The 19,300-nt window shown below is 48.2% G+C and overlaps 1 protein-coding gene across 2 annotated transcripts in view; it reads left to right on the plus strand.

Annotated features, from left to right (window-relative positions):
* Positions 1-906: 906 nt before the first annotated feature.
* Positions 907-19,300, plus strand: part of SUN2 (Sad1 and UNC84 domain containing 2) — a 42,621-nt gene continuing 24,227 nt past the window's right edge. The window contains exons 1-5 of one of the 2 annotated variants that reach the window (XM_015419225.1): positions 907-1,275; positions 6,981-7,147; positions 15,979-16,172; positions 17,403-17,537; positions 18,228-18,323. In XM_015419225.1, coding sequence (XP_015274711.1) covers positions 7,014-7,147; positions 15,979-16,172; positions 17,403-17,537; positions 18,228-18,323 — 559 coding nt within the window. In that variant the 5' untranslated portion in view covers positions 907-1,275; positions 6,981-7,013. Of the gene's footprint in view, positions 1,276-1,598; positions 1,668-6,980; positions 7,148-15,978; positions 16,173-17,402; positions 17,538-18,227; positions 18,324-19,300 lie in introns of those variants that run through there. The other variant, XM_015419226.1, reaches the window with a different exon arrangement.

The raw sequence follows: 19,300 nt of genomic DNA on the forward strand, positions 1-19,300 counted from the left end.
CCAGGCCAGGGCACAAGAATCGCTGCCAGGAAACCAGCGGGCAAGGAGTATGAACAGCGGTTTTGTCAAGCTATCTTCACCCTCCCGGAAACTCAGAAGGAAAGATTTGGCTTGTCCTCCTCTCTCCGTGAGAAGTGCGCAGTCAGAACCAAAAGTTTACAGAAACTCGTTTTGAGTTGCCAACGTACGACGTAATACGCAGCAATGGGCATTGGCTCTGCGATAATGAATGCGGCCAGCTCCCCTCTTTTATTTTCTGGCAGTAATTCAGAAACCGGAAAAGGTAAAGGTTTCCCTTGCTCCAAAGCCAGTCGAATCCGACTCTAGGGGGCGGGTCCTCATCTCCGTTTCCAAGCCGAAGAGCCAGCGCTGTCCAAAGACGTTTCCGTGGTCATGTGGCCGGCATGACTAAAGCCGAGGCGCACAGAGCGCTGTTACCTCCCCACCGAAGCGGCACCTATTTATCTATTTGCAATTTTCTTGCTTTCGAACTGCTAGGTTGGCAGGAGCTGGGGACTCCCCATCACCACCACCCCATTGCAAACCTGGGGCGTTACTGTAAAAAACCAGAAACGAGCACATATCTTTCAGCCGCGGGGGCGTGCCGTAAAAAGAAAAGTGCTTCCCCGCTCGCTCCCGCCGGAAAGTTGTTATTAAAGCACGGGGGTGGGGTGGGGGGGGTGGAGCCTAGCCCTGCAGCAAGCGCAGCCGAGTCCTTTACGCAACGCCAAACAGCTGAAGCCAGAAAAGGAGCTGGCGGAGTGGGAGGGGCGCGGAGGGAAGGAATGAGCGAGGCTTTTTGTTCAAACCAGCCAATGGACGCAGGCCATTGCGAGAGATTGACAGCCGGGGTCAGGTGCGGCCCCTGCCAATGGGCTGTCTGTACAGGGATTTGACAGACGCACGCACAAAACCCAAGGCCATATTGTTACCGTGCGGTTTGGGTTTGTTTGGGGGACTGTGTGTGTAAAGGATTTTCAAGCGGGCGGCTTCGGAACCGGCGGCTTCTTGTGCCCCCACCCTCCTCGGCTGCGGATTCGCTTCCTCAAGTGAAGGGGTCGCTACGACTCGCCACTCTGCTGACCTTGCATTCTGGAGGGGCACTTTGGATCAATTTCTCCTTGATTGTGGCTGGCATTTAACAGGACGTTCGGTTGGAAATAAATGCATTGCAGCCGCTGAAAGGAGACAGCAAAAGAAGAAAGGTCGTTTCTCTTCTCGGCTCGCTCCTTAGTCTCCGAGTTACTCGCCTGTCCCCCGCCCCGAGCATCCCAGGTAAAGCTTTCTTCCCCTTCTCCGCCCCTCCCCTCCCCTTGCATTCATTTCCTTCCCCTTTTAAATGAAGACGCACGGAGGGGGGGGGGGAGAGAGCTAGTCTGAATTGCTTTTCTCTTCCTTCCTTTTTCTCTCCTCCCCGTCAAGAAGGGTGAGTCGCGTGCTGCTTTTGTTGTTATGGAGAAGTCAATGTAGCCGCCGATTGCCAGGGAGGGATTCCTTGGCGGGAGACGCTGGGAAAGGGTGGGAGGGGGAGGGCCAAGGAGACCGGGCGCAGCCTCCAGCCTTGGCGTGCTTATTCTGGAGTCAGTACACGGGACTTGCTCCCCAGGAAGCCTGCAGAGGACTGCGGCCCGAGGGTGCTAAGAAGCACCAGCTAGAAACGTCATCCTGTAAGAGGCTTACTCACTAATGATCTGCTGCAACCTCCAAAGGACATTATCTTTATTTAACTTGCGATGTCTTTTGTCTCCGCTCCCTAGCTTTAAGGCTCCCGCTCATTATTTATAATTTTCTCAAACGCTGCAGTCGGTTATCGAGGCACGGTTGATATTTATGTGTTTATGCCCTGCCTTTCTCCCCAAAGCGGCTTGCCTGGTTCTGCTCTCTTCCATTTTATTCTCACCACAACCCTGTGAGGTAGGTTAGGACGTTAGGCTGAGAGTGGGTGGCGGGCCCAAGGTCACCCAGCAAGTTTCCATGGCACAGCGGCTTCAAAACGGCGGGGCCTCCTCCAATCCTGCTCCAACCACTACGCCAGATGGGTGTAGTATTTGCAAAATGGGCGGGGGGATGGACGCAATGGGTAATAGATACCGTACTGTTTGTTACTACTGGTGAGTTTTAAAAATGGGCTTCCTCTCCCGGCCTTGAGGCTCGATGTGGGGCGCGGGAGGGGGACCACCATGGTGGCTCAGGGGTGAGAGAAATGGGCTTTGGGCTTGCTGGGAACCAGTTTCTTCGCACGCCGCAAAGCTGAGCGAGCCTTGGTGTTGCAGGAAGTCGCCAGGATTGAGCATTGCGTTTTGCTCTTCCAAAAAACCAAAAAAAATCTGACAACTCCGCCGGTACCCGAGCTCCCTCTTTTGCGGAGTTTTCCTTCGCTCCGCACCCCTGGGGGTGGGGTGGGGGATTAGCATGTGCGAAAAAGAAAACAGTTAAGGTGGTGGTGCCTAGAACATGCACACAGGAAGTGGCTTGACACAAGCCTTCTTCGTAGGAGAGAGCGCCTACTTTCCCTTGTTCACCTCTGAAAAGACGCCAAACCGGGCTTGATTTCAATCGAGTTACCCCAGGGATGGATGCGGTTTCCTAACAGCGCTGAACAGATTCCTTTGTACTTTCTTCTGCCCCCTGGGAATTTGGTGTTAATTTTTCTCTCGTTGTTTCCTGCCTGTTTGGGGGAAGAGGAGTCTCTTTGTAAATTGACAGGAGAGGCGGGTGTGACACCTAAAAAGCTGTGTTTGCGGCACAATCAATCACTTTATTTCTACAGTCCTTAGACCAGTCATACAAAAAGAAGTACACCTTTGCAATATTCCAAGATTTTAAGATACATCAGTGACACATTAAAAGCAAATTAAAATTTAATCTAATATCAAACAGCTATATCTAACTAGCTACCTTAGAGTTTCCATGATCTGAGTATCACCATACAGAAACTGGCTACTTGGTGGGTAATTTTGGGGTTTCTATCAGATAGAAGAAACTCGAGTCTAGCTTTTTCGGAAAGGCCCAGAATTTGTTCAGTCAGCGGAGTGATTTTATTACGCACCACCTTATAATACGGACATCTAAAAAACATGTGCTCTGTAGTCTCAACCTCCCTTAATGGGCAGGTGCACAGCCTTTCTGAGAAAGGAGTATTCTTGTATTTTCCTTCAAGTACAGCAGAAGGGAGGGCGGAGTACCTCGCCAGAGTAAAGGCTCTTCTAAACCCTTTTACTTCAAGAGATGTTAAATAGTTGGCTGGACCCACAGTGTTTTTGATAATTGCCCTCATCTTAATGTTTTGTATGCTGGGAAGATCAGTTTGGCGTTCTATATCCTCAATTCGCTGCTTAACTAATATTTTTGCTTGGTCTGTTCCAAAAGATAAGCGCACCTGGGGGGGGGGGACCTATTTGTTTGCAGCACAGCAATCGTAAAGTAGGGGGAAGTTCCAACAACGTGTTTTTTATTGTTGTTTTGTGACAGGATGGGATTTGGCAGGGATTGAGGGGAAAGGATCTTGGGCAGTTTTGCCATGTGACCAGGCAGGGAAAGAAAATGGTGACTCCCCCCCCCCCCCTTTTTTTGGGGGGGGGGGAGAGTACAGTACTGTGGTACTGCTGAAACTTCGCTGTTTTGTTACCACAGCGTGCACGTCGTCTGTAAGCCATGGGTCGTTACAACCTTGTGACTTTGGCTACCCTCTGCCCTGCTCCCTGCAGTGTGGGAGGGCCTCTTTCCACCAAGGCGTGGGTTAGAAAGAGGGGCTTTATTGCCCATGTGAATGGGCTTTCTTGCTGTGACTGGAAAGGAGCCCAGCCAACGCCATATGAGGGGTGGAAGTTAAAAGTGGAGGTCAGGCCGCGTTTCTGCTGCTCATGCTGTTTTGCATCTTGGCAAGCCTCTCTGTGGGGTGGCTGGTGTAGGTTGCGGAAGGGTGGGCAAACTCACAGGAGTCCTGCCAAACTCCGAACGGGCCTGGTCTTACTCTTGGCTGGGACTTGAGTTCTTGTCCTGGCTAAGAGCTCTCTGGCCGTTGTCTGCCAAGTTCAGACGCATTTGGCTCCTGATGCTCTGAAAGAAGTATGTGGTTCGCCCTGTCTGCTGGCCCCGTTAGAAACTCACGTGCTAATGCTACCCAGTTGGAGGCACTGATGCTGTGGAGGGAGGGATGGTTGTCGTGACAGCTGCACCCACTGCTGTGTCCCCTGCTGGACAAGGAAACATGCCTCCCCCCCACACACACACTTTTTCAAGCAGAATCATACAAGTGTATGAAGTCATCTCACACTGCACCAGACTGCTTGTCCTCTGTTGTCTGCTCTTCCCAGCAGAAAACTGACTGAGTTTCAGACTGAGAAAGGCATCTCCCAGCACCTGCTGCATGAGATCCTTTAACAATTGCTAAGCTGCCTACAGCCTCTCCCAAAAGAAATCCTTCAACTTACCACTTCCTTCCCTGCTAGTCAGGTGACAAACTGCACACCAACATCTCCCTGGGGAATCCCAGCCCTCCCTTTCACCCTGCTTGCATCCCTCCTCCAAGCTTAGGACTTGAAGAAGGAAGATATTCTGAAAGGAAGAACTAGGTAGCTCACTTACCTCTGTGCTGTCCTGTCTAAACTGGTTTCAGTGTTCTGACTTTGCCCAAGGAACTTTGGAAACCTACAATTTTGTAAGTGTGCTAAAGCAGTTTCTCCACAAAACTCTTTAACTCCCAGGGTTTTATAGTTCCTATAGCTACACTGGTTTGAAACTAATTCAAGCTTGTATTTCAGGCATGTTTGGATTGGTTGAGGCAGGTTTTAAACAGGCTTGTGACACACATCTTACCATGCTTTACAGACTAAACATCTTAGGCTAAGGCAGCTTCTCTTTTGGGATGATGGATAACCTGTTTGTTTACCCCCATGATTTCCCAGGGAGCGTCTTTGAGCTGGAGAATGGAATAGGGATGAAGCAAATGGGGTCTGAGCTGGAGAATGGAATAGGGATGACAAACATTTATTGGCATGTGTATATATCTACAATAGGAGATCAGATTAAATATAGATCAGAAAATACAAATTTGGAGCTATGGCGCAGAAAAACAGCATAAAAGCAGATAAACCTAGTGGTTACATCAGAACATATAGCCATAGCACTAAGAAGAAACCTTGCTGCTATTTCAGTTTATTTCCGTATCTTGATTATCAAGCAAAAACAGAACCTTAAAATCGTCAGGAATCTCTGGGAATTGAGCTAATATAGGGTACAGAAGATCCTGGCGGGGCACCAAATAAAAGGGACATTGGAGGAGAACATGGGGGACAGTTTCAGCACAGTCCTTCATACAAGGACGCCACCTGCTGGAGTAGGGGAATAGGGCTAAAGCAAATGGGGTCTGATGTTTTAACAATTGTGACAGAAGTGTTGTTGTAACTTATTTGTAGCTGCATTGAGCTGGTAAAATTAGAGTTGTGTGATGGAAAGAGATGGCAGTAGGCTGATTTGTAGGATTGTAGATTTCTTTAGACTGAAAGGGAATTGTGATAGAAGCAGGATAAACTAACGTAGGGGTAGGTGAGCTGCGGTGGCTCAAGTGGTTAAGACGCTGAACTGCAAGCTGTGGAAGGTCGGTAGTTCAGCAGTTCGAGACCCGAGTGTGCCGCATGACGGAGTGAGCTCCCGTCTCTAGTTCCAGCTCCTGCCAACCTAGCAGTTTGAAAGCAAGAAATTGCAAGTAGATAAATAGGTACCACTTCGGTGGGAAGGTAACAGCATTCCGCGCGCCTTGGTGTTTAGTCATGCCGGCCACATGACCATGGATACGTCTTTGGACAGCGCTGGCTCTTCGGCTTTGAAACGGAGATGAGCACCGCAACCCTAGAGTCAGACTCGAGCAAGGGAACCTTTACCTTTAGGTGAGTGAAGTTACACTGAGGGTGCGTTCAGACGGGGGCTTTACATCGGTTAGGGTGCCGGTTCCAACCGTTGTACTCACCGGCGTTCAGACGGGGCACATCTGCCTCCTGTTCCTAACCGGTGTAAAGCCCTTTACACCATTGCACTCTGCCACCAGGTCCCAAGTGGTGGTATACTGAGTGCAACGGTTGTAAACGATGTACCCCTGCGTCTGATCGGTCTCCACCGTTCCACAGCCATTTCCATCGGAAGCCTGAGGCTTCCGGCTTTCCCCGCCATTTTTTTTTAAACTAGGTGATATGCGCTTGGGCGAAGCTTCGCCCTGAGCGTTTTTTTTTTTTTTTAAAGCCCTTAGTTTAACTTCCCGGAGGAGTCCGGGACTTAAGGGAGGCCAGGTTGGGCTTTAAACTTTAAAGGTAAGTCTTTACCTTTAAAGTTTAAATGTAATGGGGGGGTTGAGCATGCACAAAGATCGCCATTCTGTGAATGGCTGCCTATGCGCATGCTCAAACTGTGTTTTTTAAAAAAAAACTCGCCGACGCCGCGGCGTGTGAGCGGGCGTACACCGGAGGGATCCGCAAAATGGAGGTAAGTCTGATCGCGTTTCTGCCGGCATAAACTGCACCGGTTCCAACCGGTGCAGTTTATGCCGGCAGAAAGCCCCCGTCTGAACGCACCCTTAGAGTGGCAGGCCCAGCCACTTATTTGTCAGTTTGGCCTAGATGAAAGCCTAAGCAAGTGTTATTGCATACCAATCCCTTTCACTCAAGTTTGAATGCTTAATGTATATGTATGCTATACTGTACTAAAATAAATCCATTCCCTAATTAGCATGTGTGTTTTGGGCAGGCTACAGAACAGAAATGCATTCTAGTCCCTGTGAAGTTTTCTTAGTTACCTCTGGGAACAGAGTCTAAAAAGGAAGGAGGCCCTGGGGTAGTCTCTCTCAGTATGGGTTTCTGTGGACAGCTCCCCCCCCTCCCCGTTATGCATGACACAATGATATTTCTAAGACCTGTCCTCTGTCTTTGCCTGGTCACAGCTGGTGAATTCACAGTTCTTACATTCCCCTTCCTTTGCTTTTTCTCCAGGTGTCTTAGCAAGGGTGGTGGCTTTCCTCGATCATGTCCCGGCGAAGCCAGCGCCTTGGCACTGTCCGTTATTACCAAAGTGATGATGTTGATGAGGGCAGTAGTGGCAGCGGTGGGAGTTTACTGCTTGGTAGCCAGCAGACCCTCTTCAAAGACAGTTCCAACAGGTAAGTGGGAGCAAAGAAAAAGAGAACCTGTACCTTTCCCTTTATCTGAGCTTCTTTTCATCTTCCTTCGAAACAGAAGCTTGCTGTCACTCCTTTCCACATCCCTGGGTTGGCAAGCTGCAGTCTACAAGACAGAGATAGGAAGAAGTATCCAGTGCTCTTTTGTGTTGGAGCTCTAGCTAATTAAAAGCAGACTGAACTATCAAGTCTGATTCCATGCATACCAGCAATTAAAAACAAAAACAAGAAAAATACCCTATATTTTACATTTTGGGTTTTCAGTACCTGGTGCAGGGTTTCAGCAGCAGGAGTTGAGTCTGAGCCTCAGAATTCCAGCTTTCAGAATGTAAAATCTGCAATGTAGATATCGTGAGGAGATATGTTGTGGAACTAGTTTCAGCTCATCTTGGTTTCTCAGCAGTGTTATCAAGGCAGTATTGCCTGGAATTCTGCAGACTTGTCATGAGTTGTTAGGCTCTTCATTCTCAGCTCTTCAGTATCATCCTTGCCAGATTCTCCCACGCCTGTCTTGTGATAACCTTCCCAATTTCCCAGAGACCTCCCTGGCTCTTTTTTTTGACAAGCAGTAGTATGGCCACACCCTGTCTGAAACTAAAGTAGAAGCTGTGCAAAAAAGACGCTAAAACTGTACCAACAGATATATATTACATATACAGTATCAGAGAGGTTCAAAACAATTCAATTATGATTTGTACAAAAAAAATTGGTGTGATAAGTTACATGCAAGTCATATAGGTACAAAGAACGAAGTCATAAAGGTATGAATAATTTCGAAGGATCCAGATATTAATAACTTTGTTTCGATTATCTATTACATGTTTTTCATAAACATGATTTTCATGAGCTTCTGAGGTATGCTGCTGGCCCAGAGAGGCTGGGCCAGCAGCATCACTAAGGTGATCCTGCTGGGGCGGCGTCCCTGATGGATTAAAATACCCTGGTCCTGCTCCTACACCTGACAGACACCCGCCTGTCTGGTGTTGGGAGGATTATGTTTAAAGGTATCAGGGAGGCTGGGCCAGCAACAGGGCTAAGGCAGTCTTGCTGAGCAAACCTCCCCGGTGGCTGTAAGCATCCCACCTCCTCTCCTACACCTGACAGGCAGCTGCCTGCCCAGTGTAGGAGGGGGAGGAGTATTAGCCACTGTGGAGGTGGGGTTGGCAGGGTCATTAAGGCGTTACTGCTGGGGCGGGCTCCCTCATGGCTTTAAGCACCCTACAACTGCTGCTGCATCTGACAGACAACTGCCTGTCAGGTATAGGAGGGGGGAGAATGTTTGACGCCATAGGGAGGCTGGGCCAGCAGCTTTGCTTCACCTCACAAGCAGTTGGCCACTCCTGATTTCCTCAACTGTCATTAGCTCTCTGTAGTCCCCTGTAACTGGTTTTTTTACCTCAGAACACTGAGCTTTGCAGTTGACTAATCAGAGAGTACGGGGTGCGAGGAGGCAGCAGCCTGGCAGCCACATAGGAATCAATTGGGGGAGCACATTATCCCCCTTTTGACCCACTTTTGGGTCAGATTTCTAAAAAAATCCCTTCTTAGCATCTACGCCATCGTAGGAGCGCTCTCCCCGAATCTCGTGTTTCTAGGTCCAGGGGTTTGGCCTGGGTGTTGATTTTACAGTGAGGGGACTTTATTTTATATATAAAGATGTAATATATATCTGTTGGTACGGTTTTAGCATCTTTTTTGCACAGTTTCTACTTTGGTTTCTGCCTGTCGCTGTGTGATCCTCATACCCTGTCTGATGCAGAGATTCATTACCACATTGCTTTAATTGGATGGGTGACAGGACAATATCAGAGAAGAAGTTTCTTTGGCTTCTCTAATTCTGTAAAAAATAGAGGGTGGGGAACTTGGCAGTTTAGAGCAGGTAGGTTCTGTTCTCTCCATTCCAGTTCTCTGCAATTAGAGGAGTTCTCTTGTGTTAGACGATGCTCTTATGTCCAAGGAGAACTTGTTAGACCATGATTATGAAAGCCACCTGCCATATTGCCCTAAAGTGAGTAGGAATGACCTGCAGGCAAAGAAAGACTTTCTCAAACTGGAAGAGAGTGGTTTGCTGCCTTCTTCTAGGCCAGAGATGTCAAACTCATTTTTATGAGGGACGGATCTGACATAAATGTTACTTTGTCGGGCCGGACCATGCTGCAAAATGTAATGGAGACATAATCTTTATAAATGACACAGGCAAACCCAATTAATGATGTTTTTTACTCAAAATACAAACAAAAGCAATTTATTTGTAGGAGTGAATGTCAGGTTCCACAGCAAGTAACTCTTTACACACATTTCCTATAAAGCATGCTTTATTAGAGTACAAAACCAATACCATATCCACAGGATTATTGTTAGGAATAACTATAGGGCGGGAACATCCGTGCATGTAGCTGGACAAGGCAAATAGCTAAGCAAATGAACTTCAAGCGTGTGCATGGGAATTCTCCCGGCGGGAAGTTACATAATGAGCGGGAGATTCGCAGGGCTCCTGAGAGCAGAAAGAGTCACACCAGTGGTGGACCGCAAGCCCTCCCTTCCTCCCAAGGCCAGACCGCCGCCTAGCCGAGCCAGCTCCCACGGTCTCCGAGACAATGTTTACTGCAAGCCGCTGAGCTGCGAGCAAGCGGGAATGGGGAAGGACAGAAGCAACTTAAAATGGCAGCTAGCTGACAGTAAAAGCAATTGATTTATTGGGGAATCCACAAAATTCCCAATAAATGTAGTTAATCATATGCAAGATTATGTTTTTTCCAAGGGATACCATGCCCGCCCCATAGCCATTTCGTTTCATTTCTTGACAGCTTCGACCACACACACCTCACCATGTGTACCTGCATGCCTGCTCCCCCCTCCAGCAGCCTCTTGCCTTACCTCTCTCGTACTAGTTGCTTGCGGGCCAGATAAGAACCCTGGATGGGCCGGTTTCAGCCCCCGGGCTGTACGTTTGACACCCCTGTTCTAGGCTATCAGTGTGTCACAAGTAGTTTGCTTGCTTACATGTTGGCAGGTGGGCTAGTAAACCATTTTTGTGGGCTGCTTTCCGGGACTCTGGTTGCCCTGAAATAGAGGGAGCTGCATCTTTGAGAGGCCAGAGGCACAGTGACAGGGCAGTTGTATGACTGCAGTTCCTCAGTAGCCTGCTCTTCTGGGACATTTTCAAAGCTACAAGCAGTATTTTGAACAAGTGTTATTCTTTCAAGAGCTGAGCAACAATTAAAAATTGTGTGTAGCTCTATACACTTCTGGCCCATTATAACATCTGTCGTTGATAGCCAGTCCCACATGATAGAAATGGTGATTTTGTTGTAGAAGGTGAGAGCAGCATTTGTTGTTTAATTCAAGGTGAACAAAGCTCACTTTGAAAGGTTTTCCATTCCCTTTGTGAATGTTGCATTGCTGCTTTTCTAAAAAGAGTAAGTGGTAGCAGAGCACTCCAGAATCACAGTGGCACAACTGGGAGCTCATGCCCATGAAATGCATAATTTAACCACCCTGAAGAATCTATGGTCACTTACATATGAGTAGCTAGCTTCGGCTTGAATGTTACTGGGAAGCAAGTATCTCCCCCCAGCTTCCCCACAGCACCATGGTATTTCCTTGCACCTCCAGAATTTTCCCGATCCTTCCTGAGATCTTTCCCAAACCTGCTTTGCTGTGATATTTTGAGAAAGATGGCAGCAGAGGTGGGGTGGCACCAATGTGGATTTTATTTATTTAGAAAATGTTTATGCCACATCTCCAGGAACCTGCCTAAGGTGGCTTACAAAATAAAAATAATAGAGAACATTAAAAGGTAATTAAAACCCAATATTTAAAAATCCAGTTCGGCATACAAACATTAACCATAAAGACACCACTGACAGCTTAAAATAAGAGTTTCTAATGTTTTTTAAAAATCACATCCTTGACTAAAAGTGTGGGTGAACAGAAGTGTTTTGTTCTGTTGTTAAATTAACGGGCCATGTAGATGCCAAGTGAGCCTTAAGGGGAGAAGGGCATTCCGTAAGCGGGTTTTGTGGCTGAAAAAGCCCAGATGGGAAAGTGCCCACCCGCCTTGGCACCATTTTTCAAGCCCAGTCCCCCACAGGGGTTTTTTCCTTACCAGCAATTGAATATTATTATTATTATTATTATTATTATTATTATTATTATTATTATTATTATTATAGCTTTATTTATTTATTTCTATCCCACCCTCCCCCGCAAGTGGGCTCAGGGCAGGTCACAAGAGGAATATAAACAATAAAACCAACATTATAAAACCATAAACAATTTAGAATCCAATTTTAAAACCGATGGCAGCCAGTAATAATCTATTGTAGTCCTTCCATTGAAGGGCAGGTGGGCAGAAACATAATAGTAGTCTGGTTACTATAACGGAAACCATTGTCCTCTACACCATCGAACAAGTATGAGGGCAGTTTGGGCAGGAGGGGCCAGAAACAGCAGTCACCTGCCAGTTAGCCAAAAGCCTGGTGGAGCACCTCCTGGTGGAGCACCTCCATGAGCCTGCTTTGCGGGGAGGGCGGGGTATACATTTGATAATAAATAAATAAAATTTTACAGGCCCTGCAGAACCATAACAAGTCCCACAGGGTCCTGATCTCAATTGGGAGCATGTCTCATCAGGCTGGGGCCAGGGAAGAGAAGGCCGTGGCCCTAGTCGAGGCCAGGCAGATGTCTTTTGGGCTGGGGGCTGCCAGTAGATTGCTCTGCTGAGTGTAAAGCTCTACGAGGCACATATAGGAAGAGGCAGTCCTGCAGATATGTTGGTCCCTGGCCGCATAGGGCTTTAAAGGTTAGCACCAACACCTTGGACCAGATCTGGTACTCATTTGGTAGCCAGTGCAGTTGTCATTGCACCGGCTAAATGCGCGCCCGTGCAGACGTCGCAGTCAGAAGGCGTGCCACTGGGTTCTACACTAGCTGGAGTTTCCAGGTGAGATTCAAGGGTAGCCCAATGTAAAGTGAGTTACAGTAGTTTAATCTGGAAGTAACCATTGCATGGATCACAGTAGCCAAGTTCCAGGGGGAGAGGTAGGGAACTGGTTGCCGAACCAGCCGGAGGGGGTAAAAGGGTGACCAGGCAACATTGGTGATCTGTGCCTCTATAGTTAACAAGGCATCCAGTATCACTCCTAAACTCCTCACTCCTGCCCCCCAGCGCTGGCACTAAGGGTGCCCCACCGAGGGCTGAGAGTCAAATTCCCAGATCCCCCCCCCCCCCTCCCGCAACTCAGAAACAGGACCTGTGTCTTGGATAGATTTAATTTCAGCCGGCTGTGCTACAAGCAACCAGTCAGAGCTTCCAGTGCCCTGTCCGAAATATCTGGGGCTGAGTCTGGCTGATACAGCTGGGTGATCAGCATACTGGTGACAACCCAGCCCCAACCCCCAGATTAGCTGTGCAAGGGGGCAGATATAGATGTTAAACCACACCGTGGAGAGGACCACCCTCTGAGGGACACCACTCACCAGCGAGTGTTGTGGTAAAATCCTCTCCCTGAGTGCCACCCTCTGTCCCCCGTATCTCCATGTCGGCGAGGCAGCGGGTCAGTAGGTTATGATCCACTGTGTCGAATGCTGCTGTAAAGTCAAGAAGCAAGAGCAGTGCCGAACCGCCTTGGTCCAGGCATCTCCAGAGGTCATCTGTGAGAGCGGCCAGCGCCATCTCAGTCTTGTGGCTGGGGCAGAAGCCGGACTGGAATGGATCCAGGATATCTGTCAGTTTCTCTGAATTCCCAGCTTTTGTGCTTTGTTTTGTTTTTTCCTTGTGGAGATATGTCTTTCCCTTTATATCTCTGCAAGGAAAGGGGCTACTTCTTTTTAAACTGGAAAGTCAGGGAACAAGATAGACACATTGATAAACATAACAATTGGAAAAGCCCTGGATGGAGTGGGATGGCTGCTGTGGGGACCTGGGGTAGAGAAAATGCAGGGGAAAACCTGCCACATGGAAGCCCTGTTGTTGCTGTATGTCAGCCTGTGACTATTTGGAAAACACAACCAGAGGCATGACAAACGGGAGTTGTGTTTCTTGTTGTTACTAACACTACAGAAGCTGTCCAATATGTGCCAATGGAGGCAAGCATAAGCAGGTCTTCTTGGGAATCGGTCTGGTGTTATTAAATGAGGCTTATTCCCAGGAAGCACTTTTAGGATTGCAACCTTTACCCCTTGTATTGGTTGCTGATATCACTTGTATTGTGTACAGCACTCTAGATAGCAGGGGGTATGGTTGCTGAGGAAAAGGAAGAGCATTTTCTCAGCAACAAAATACAGCAGCAGTAAAAGAGTGCCATTTCCTTGCAACAGAAGCACTTCATTAAGAAGAAGAAGAAATTGGATTTATACCCCGCCCTTCACTACCCAAAGGTGTCTCAGAGCAGCTTAGAAACTCCTTTCCCTTCCCCTCCCCACAACAGACACCCTGTGAGGTAGGCGGGGCTGAGAGAGCTCTGACAGAAACTGCTCTTTTTCAAGAACAGCTGTGCCAGAACTATGGCTTGCCCAAGGTCATCCAGCAGGTGCAGGTGGGGGAGTGGGGAATCAAACCCGGTTCTCCCAGATTAGAGTCTGCGCTCCTAACCACTACACCAAACTGGCTCTCTTAAGGGAGCACAGCAGTTTAGTCGGGGCTGCAGAGAACAATGGCCTTCTCTTCATCTGCACCTGTGGATGTTGCACTGGATTGTCTTGTCCACACAGGGAAATTCAGTTCTGAGTGACTGCTGTAGCATCAATAGCAGACTGTCTACATGTGTGGATGCAGGCCTGGTTGACGTTAGAGGTGCCACCTCTTGAAATGAAAAGTTCTAGCACCTGGGTGGACCTTCAGAGCGGTGCTCTCTTGGAATCAGGGCAGAGCACGTCAGTCTGGGGACAGAGCTGAGGTGGGACCCAGCAATTTGGGGAGTGTCTGGCTTTGGATCCCAACAGTTCTTGGTGGCTCTGGAGCAGTGCCCAACAACGTGGAATGGAGCCCAGTGCAAAGATTCACTTGAAATGTACACCTTTAAAAAAGAAAATAAAAGGCAGCTGAGAGGAAAAACATGCCTTTGTCCTTGACTTTGCCCAGAAGGGGAAAATGCCAGCCAGGATGTGTGTTCTTGTTTTGGGCAACCCTGTTAGCAATGGGCTTAATCTTTGGAGGAAATAAATTTCTTCATTTTCTGCTTCACTGTGAGCAGCTGCTAGATGCTGCCACTGTCCTGGAAACCCACAGCTGCTGCAGAGGAAGCAGGAAGGAAGCCGTATGGGCGAAACCATGGGCAACGTGTTCTCTGTGCTCAAGCGCATCTCCTCTGCTTGCGTAGGCAGCTGAAAGATGTTGCCACCTGCCTGTGATGTTTCTGGGTTTTTTTGCAAAGGTTGCAGTGCTAGGCAGAAATAGCTGCTTGTGCTTTTTTAAAACACATCACCCATTCTGAGCTTGAATCTCCGCAGGGTCAAAAGGTTTGCCTTTGGATCACCCACAACGTTGCTCCACACTCTGAGCAAAAAAGCAGTTCTGGCTTGTTTCTGAGATGGAAATCCCTGTCCCTACACTGGGCTTTGCAGTTGCCTGAGCAGCCGTTATCTAATCAAGAAATGTAGCAGTGAGACAGGAAGCCCATCGCCACCGCAGCAAATGTGAGCCGCTGTGGCTAGCTCAGTGTTTCTGGAACTTTTAACACTTGGGAGACCATGTAAGCCCACTCTGCCTTTTCTCTTCCCCCTGGCACAAACCATCTGTTCTGTGGGTAAACTCATGCACAGTTGCTTATGGTGCAGCCCACGGTTGCCTATGGGGTTTGTGGACCGGAGCACCACTTCCAACACCAGCATGTCGAGTCCCAGCTGCCTCATGGCAGCCCCGGCCGTGGGGTGTTCAAGGCTAGAGATGAACAGAGGCGGTTTGCCGTTGCCTCCCTCTGCATGGCAACCCCGGGTCTTCCTTGGAGGTCTCCCATCCAAGTACTGACCGTGGCTGAACCCTTCTTAGCGCTCAAGCCTCTCTAGCTCAGGCCAAGCTGGGCTATTCGGGCCGCTCCGGTATGGAAAGGGGGCCATAATAAAAGCTTCAGCACGAAGACTCTGCTAGAACAAAGCTCTCCCAGGGAAGGAAATGGGAGAGGGCCCTTTCCTTGCCCAAGACATCAAACATGCCTTACCCCATCATTTGAGAATCGGGTGCGCTGGATCCTAGGTTCTCTACCAACCCACCTGATCTCAGAAGGTGAAGGTAAAATAAGGTCACCCAGGTGCACAGCCTCACACTTGCGAAAGGAACTGCAGAACAGAAGTGTAATCGATAAGTGCCATTTCACTATTATCCCACCCTTCTTCTTTCTCATTAGCTCATCATTTGGCTCAGACTGCAGCGCACGTTTTCTGAGTGTCCCTCCACCACACTTGATTTTATCTTCATGACTATCTTGTGATGCTAGTCTGAAAAATAGCAAGCAGCTCGGGGTCTCCAATACGTGTCCTGGTGGAGCTGGGATTTGAACCTGGGCTTCCTTGGTCCAAGTCCATTCATCTAATCATTGTGCTCCCCTCCCCCACCTGGATCTGTGCTTACGGACACTGTAGGCCACTGGTATGTTGTCTAGTGCATCACAACCTAAGAGATGCTTCACTCCCCTCTTTCTTCACAAGGAAGTCGCTATCCAGTGACAAGAGGTTTGTTATCAGTTAGCACAACTTTATGTGGACGGCCCCGGGAAGAAGCATGCTCTGCCTTTCCCCTTCCCTGTTTTCCTTTCTTCTCCTGCGTCCCACTATCGTGCCAGCATGTGAACTCATTACAGTTTCCACTCCTGCAGCCGGAGCATACGGAAGAAGTCAAACAGCATAAAGCGTCCCTCTCCGGCCCCAAGCCTGGGATCCAACACTGCTGGGCATACCACCTACTACAGTGAGTCCGTGGTTAGCGAGTCCTACCTGAGTGACGGCAGGGGGCGTTCTGCCCGGGTCAGTGCTGCCTTGGATGAGCCACTGAACAGCAGTTCTTACTGGAGTGAGTATTCCTCTCTCTTCAGCACAATTTGCACAGAAGTCCTGCACAGTTGGTGCCGCCCCCCCCCCCCCCCCGAGTTGTATTTTATTTATTCTACAATTCTTGCAAAGCTGATCCACAACCTGTATGATAATGTCCTCTCTATTGCAGCAGTACATACCTGGTCTGTAGCTTGACAGTGTAAGCACAGTCATTGTGATTATTCCCTTTGGTGATAAAGATGGCAGTTATATTTTCTTCTTTTCCAAAACCCCGTGCGGTTGGGTGCTCAGTCACAAATGTCCTAAACATTTAGAATGTAAAAACACTTTCAAGCAGTGTCTGGGTGGCGATGCTCTCAGATGCTCCAGTTTGCAAGCAGGCAGCTATGTCAGACCAGAACCAACAGGTTGAAATTAAATGAAAAGAGGTTTTGGCTAAACATTAGGAAGAACATCCTGACAGAGCAGTTCCTCAGTGGAACAGGCTTTCTTGGGAGGTGGTGGGCTCTCCTTCTTTGGAGGTTTTCAAACAGAGGCTAGGTGGCCATCTGACAGCAATGCTGATCGTGTGAATTTAGGCAGTTCATGAGAGGGAGGGCAGGAAGGGTTGCATGAATGCTTAGTTCTTGTGGCCCTTTCTTACACGCCCAGGGAGATGCCGATTGCCACTTTGGGATCAGGCATCAATTGTTCTCCAGGCCAGTTTGGCCAGCGATCCTGGAGGGGTTTTTTTTTGCCATCTTCTGGGCATGGAACGGGTCACTAGGGATGTGGGGGGGGGGGGGGGGTTTTGGGAATTTCCTGCATTGTGCGGGGGGTTGGACTAGATGAGGTCCCTTCCAACTCTGTGATTCTATGATTCAATATGTTGAGATTGCATTTAAAAGGCTGAACGGTGGAGTGGTGAAATACCAGGTGAGGCTGTGTTTTGAGAATCTGTGACAAGGCCACAGAATCACATGCAAGGAATACCAGCTGGTAGATTGCTTGGATCCATAAGCTTGAACAAAAATATTGAGGGTTTTTAAATGCAGTTTTGGGTTGCATACTTGAAAGCTATGGAGAAAGTTACAAACTGGGAAGCCTGTTGGAGAGGAAGTGGGATGTACAATTTCTGAACGACTTTAACGTGGGAAGTGTGCTTGAGCAAGCCTGGGGCCTTTGGAATTCCGTTGCACTTACTGTGGAGACAGAGATGAACAAGAATTGCCTAGTTTCTCCCTAAAGAGAGTTCATGTTTCCTGGATAGACGAGGAATCTTTAGCTAGAAGAAGAAGAGGCACTGGAAGTACAGAGTCCAGTAAAATCAACGGGCTGGCGGAAAGGAAGACCTATGACACCTATGCTTCTTCGTCAGGCTACTCCTCTGAGGATGACTATGCAGGTACAGAAACGCTGTCTCCCTGAACGCAGCCACTGTGAGTCTGCCCTGTTGTGAAAAAAAGTTGGGTAACAGATGCATATGTGTTCATCCTTCACTTGCCAAATAAAATAATTTCAAAACTGATCTGAAGAAGACACGTGCATGTGTGTGTGTGTATTGTTGTTACCAGCACTAGCCAATATTTCCCCCTCTTCATATACTCCTCTGGGGTTTTTGCTGCTTTGGATTGAAACAGCCTGACCAGCTAGCAGGATGACTATTTCAAAATCCTGAGATCTGGTTGTCATCCCCCGCCCCCCCCACCTTTTCAAGTTCTCTGAAGACCTGTTGGGGGACTAGTTTTGGCAGTTGAAAAAGTGACAGGAGGGGAACACCATGAACCCAATCCTCACAGCATTTTTAAATGGTCAAATTCTTCTCTAAAATTTCATCTAGTTTGACCCTTGATTGGTTCAACAAGGGTGTGTGTAAAGCCTGTTTAGGATGGAATAGATTAGTGCTGCCCCCTACTGGGCTAGCCAAAGTATTCAGAAGACCCAGCCTAGGCACAGTCAGCCCCTAAGTCTCCTAGCTATCCCCTCTGCCTTCTTGGGCAAGGCTCCGTCCTGCTTTTTCCTTATATTCCACACCAAAGATGAGGGTGGGGAGAGGATGTCCTCTTCTCCTGGCTAACAGTTCTGTTTCTTGTAGGTCATAGTTCCTTGGATCAGAATGCCTCTGGTTCTGTGTTCAGGAGTGCGCTCTCCAAAGCAGGCTCTTTTCTGTGGCTGGTGCTAACATCACCAGGTAAATGGGGGGAAACTGCTAAGTGTTTTATTTGCTGGATTGGTCTTCTATTGCACAGAGAAACTCTGAGGGCACAATTATATTTCCAAAACACCTTGAATTTTCTCCTGATCTCTTATTTTTCAATTCTGGCAGGGGAGGTTCGAAAGCTCCCAAGGCTGGTATTTAAAGCCTAGGGAAGCCTAGCTCTCTCCCATGGCTCAAGGAAGCCCTTGAACTCTGGTTGCAAGAAAGCCACACCTTTCTCTGACCTGAACGTGCTGCTGCTTAAGCGAGGATGAAAGAACCAGGAAGGTGATAAAGCCACACTGGCATGAGCAGATTCAAGGCAGACCTAAGTCTCTGTGGCTTGCCATGTTCAAATCGTGGTTCGATGCAGAAATATCACTCATTTCATTGCTTAAATTAGTTTAGGATTAAGATGCAGATCTCTCATATACCCTGAACGTGCCCCTGCATGGAAGAAGATAGCATATTGTTTTATGCAGTAGGTAGTTGGTTTTGTCTGCTGTCCATATTGTACTTTGATTCACATTTTATGCTGTAGTTGATTCCAATATTGGATCTTCAGGAAACCTTCCCACATTGATTTAAATATCAAGGAACCCATCTGTGCTGCTGGGAATACTGGAGCGCATTCCAAGATAGGTGCAGTTGGGGACGGGATTACATATGCCCCTTGGCCCTGCAGTTAGCTCCCTGCAAACTGTGGTATTAGATGCCCTCAGATACCCCCAGGATTTCCCTGCATTATTGTTTTGCAAGGGAAGATGGGTAATGACACTGTCTTTAAAGGGTGCTTTGTTCTCTATTAATGTCCTAATCAAACAATCCCTAGTAATCTTTTGAGGAAGCAGTGGGGGAGGGGCAGGATCCCACAGACCCATTCTGCCAATCATGGCCTTTTCCTTCAGCATCTAGTGAAACAGATCTGTGAGATCCAGGCCATGATTCCAAGTACAGAGTTTCAGCATTCC

The sequence above is a fragment of the Gekko japonicus genome, unplaced genomic scaffold (genome assembly GCF_001447785.1).
Source record: "Gekko japonicus isolate JY-2015 unplaced genomic scaffold, Gekko_japonicus_V1.1 scaffold37, whole genome shotgun sequence".
Lineage (NCBI taxonomy): Eukaryota > Metazoa > Chordata > Lepidosauria > Squamata > Gekkonidae > Gekko > Gekko japonicus.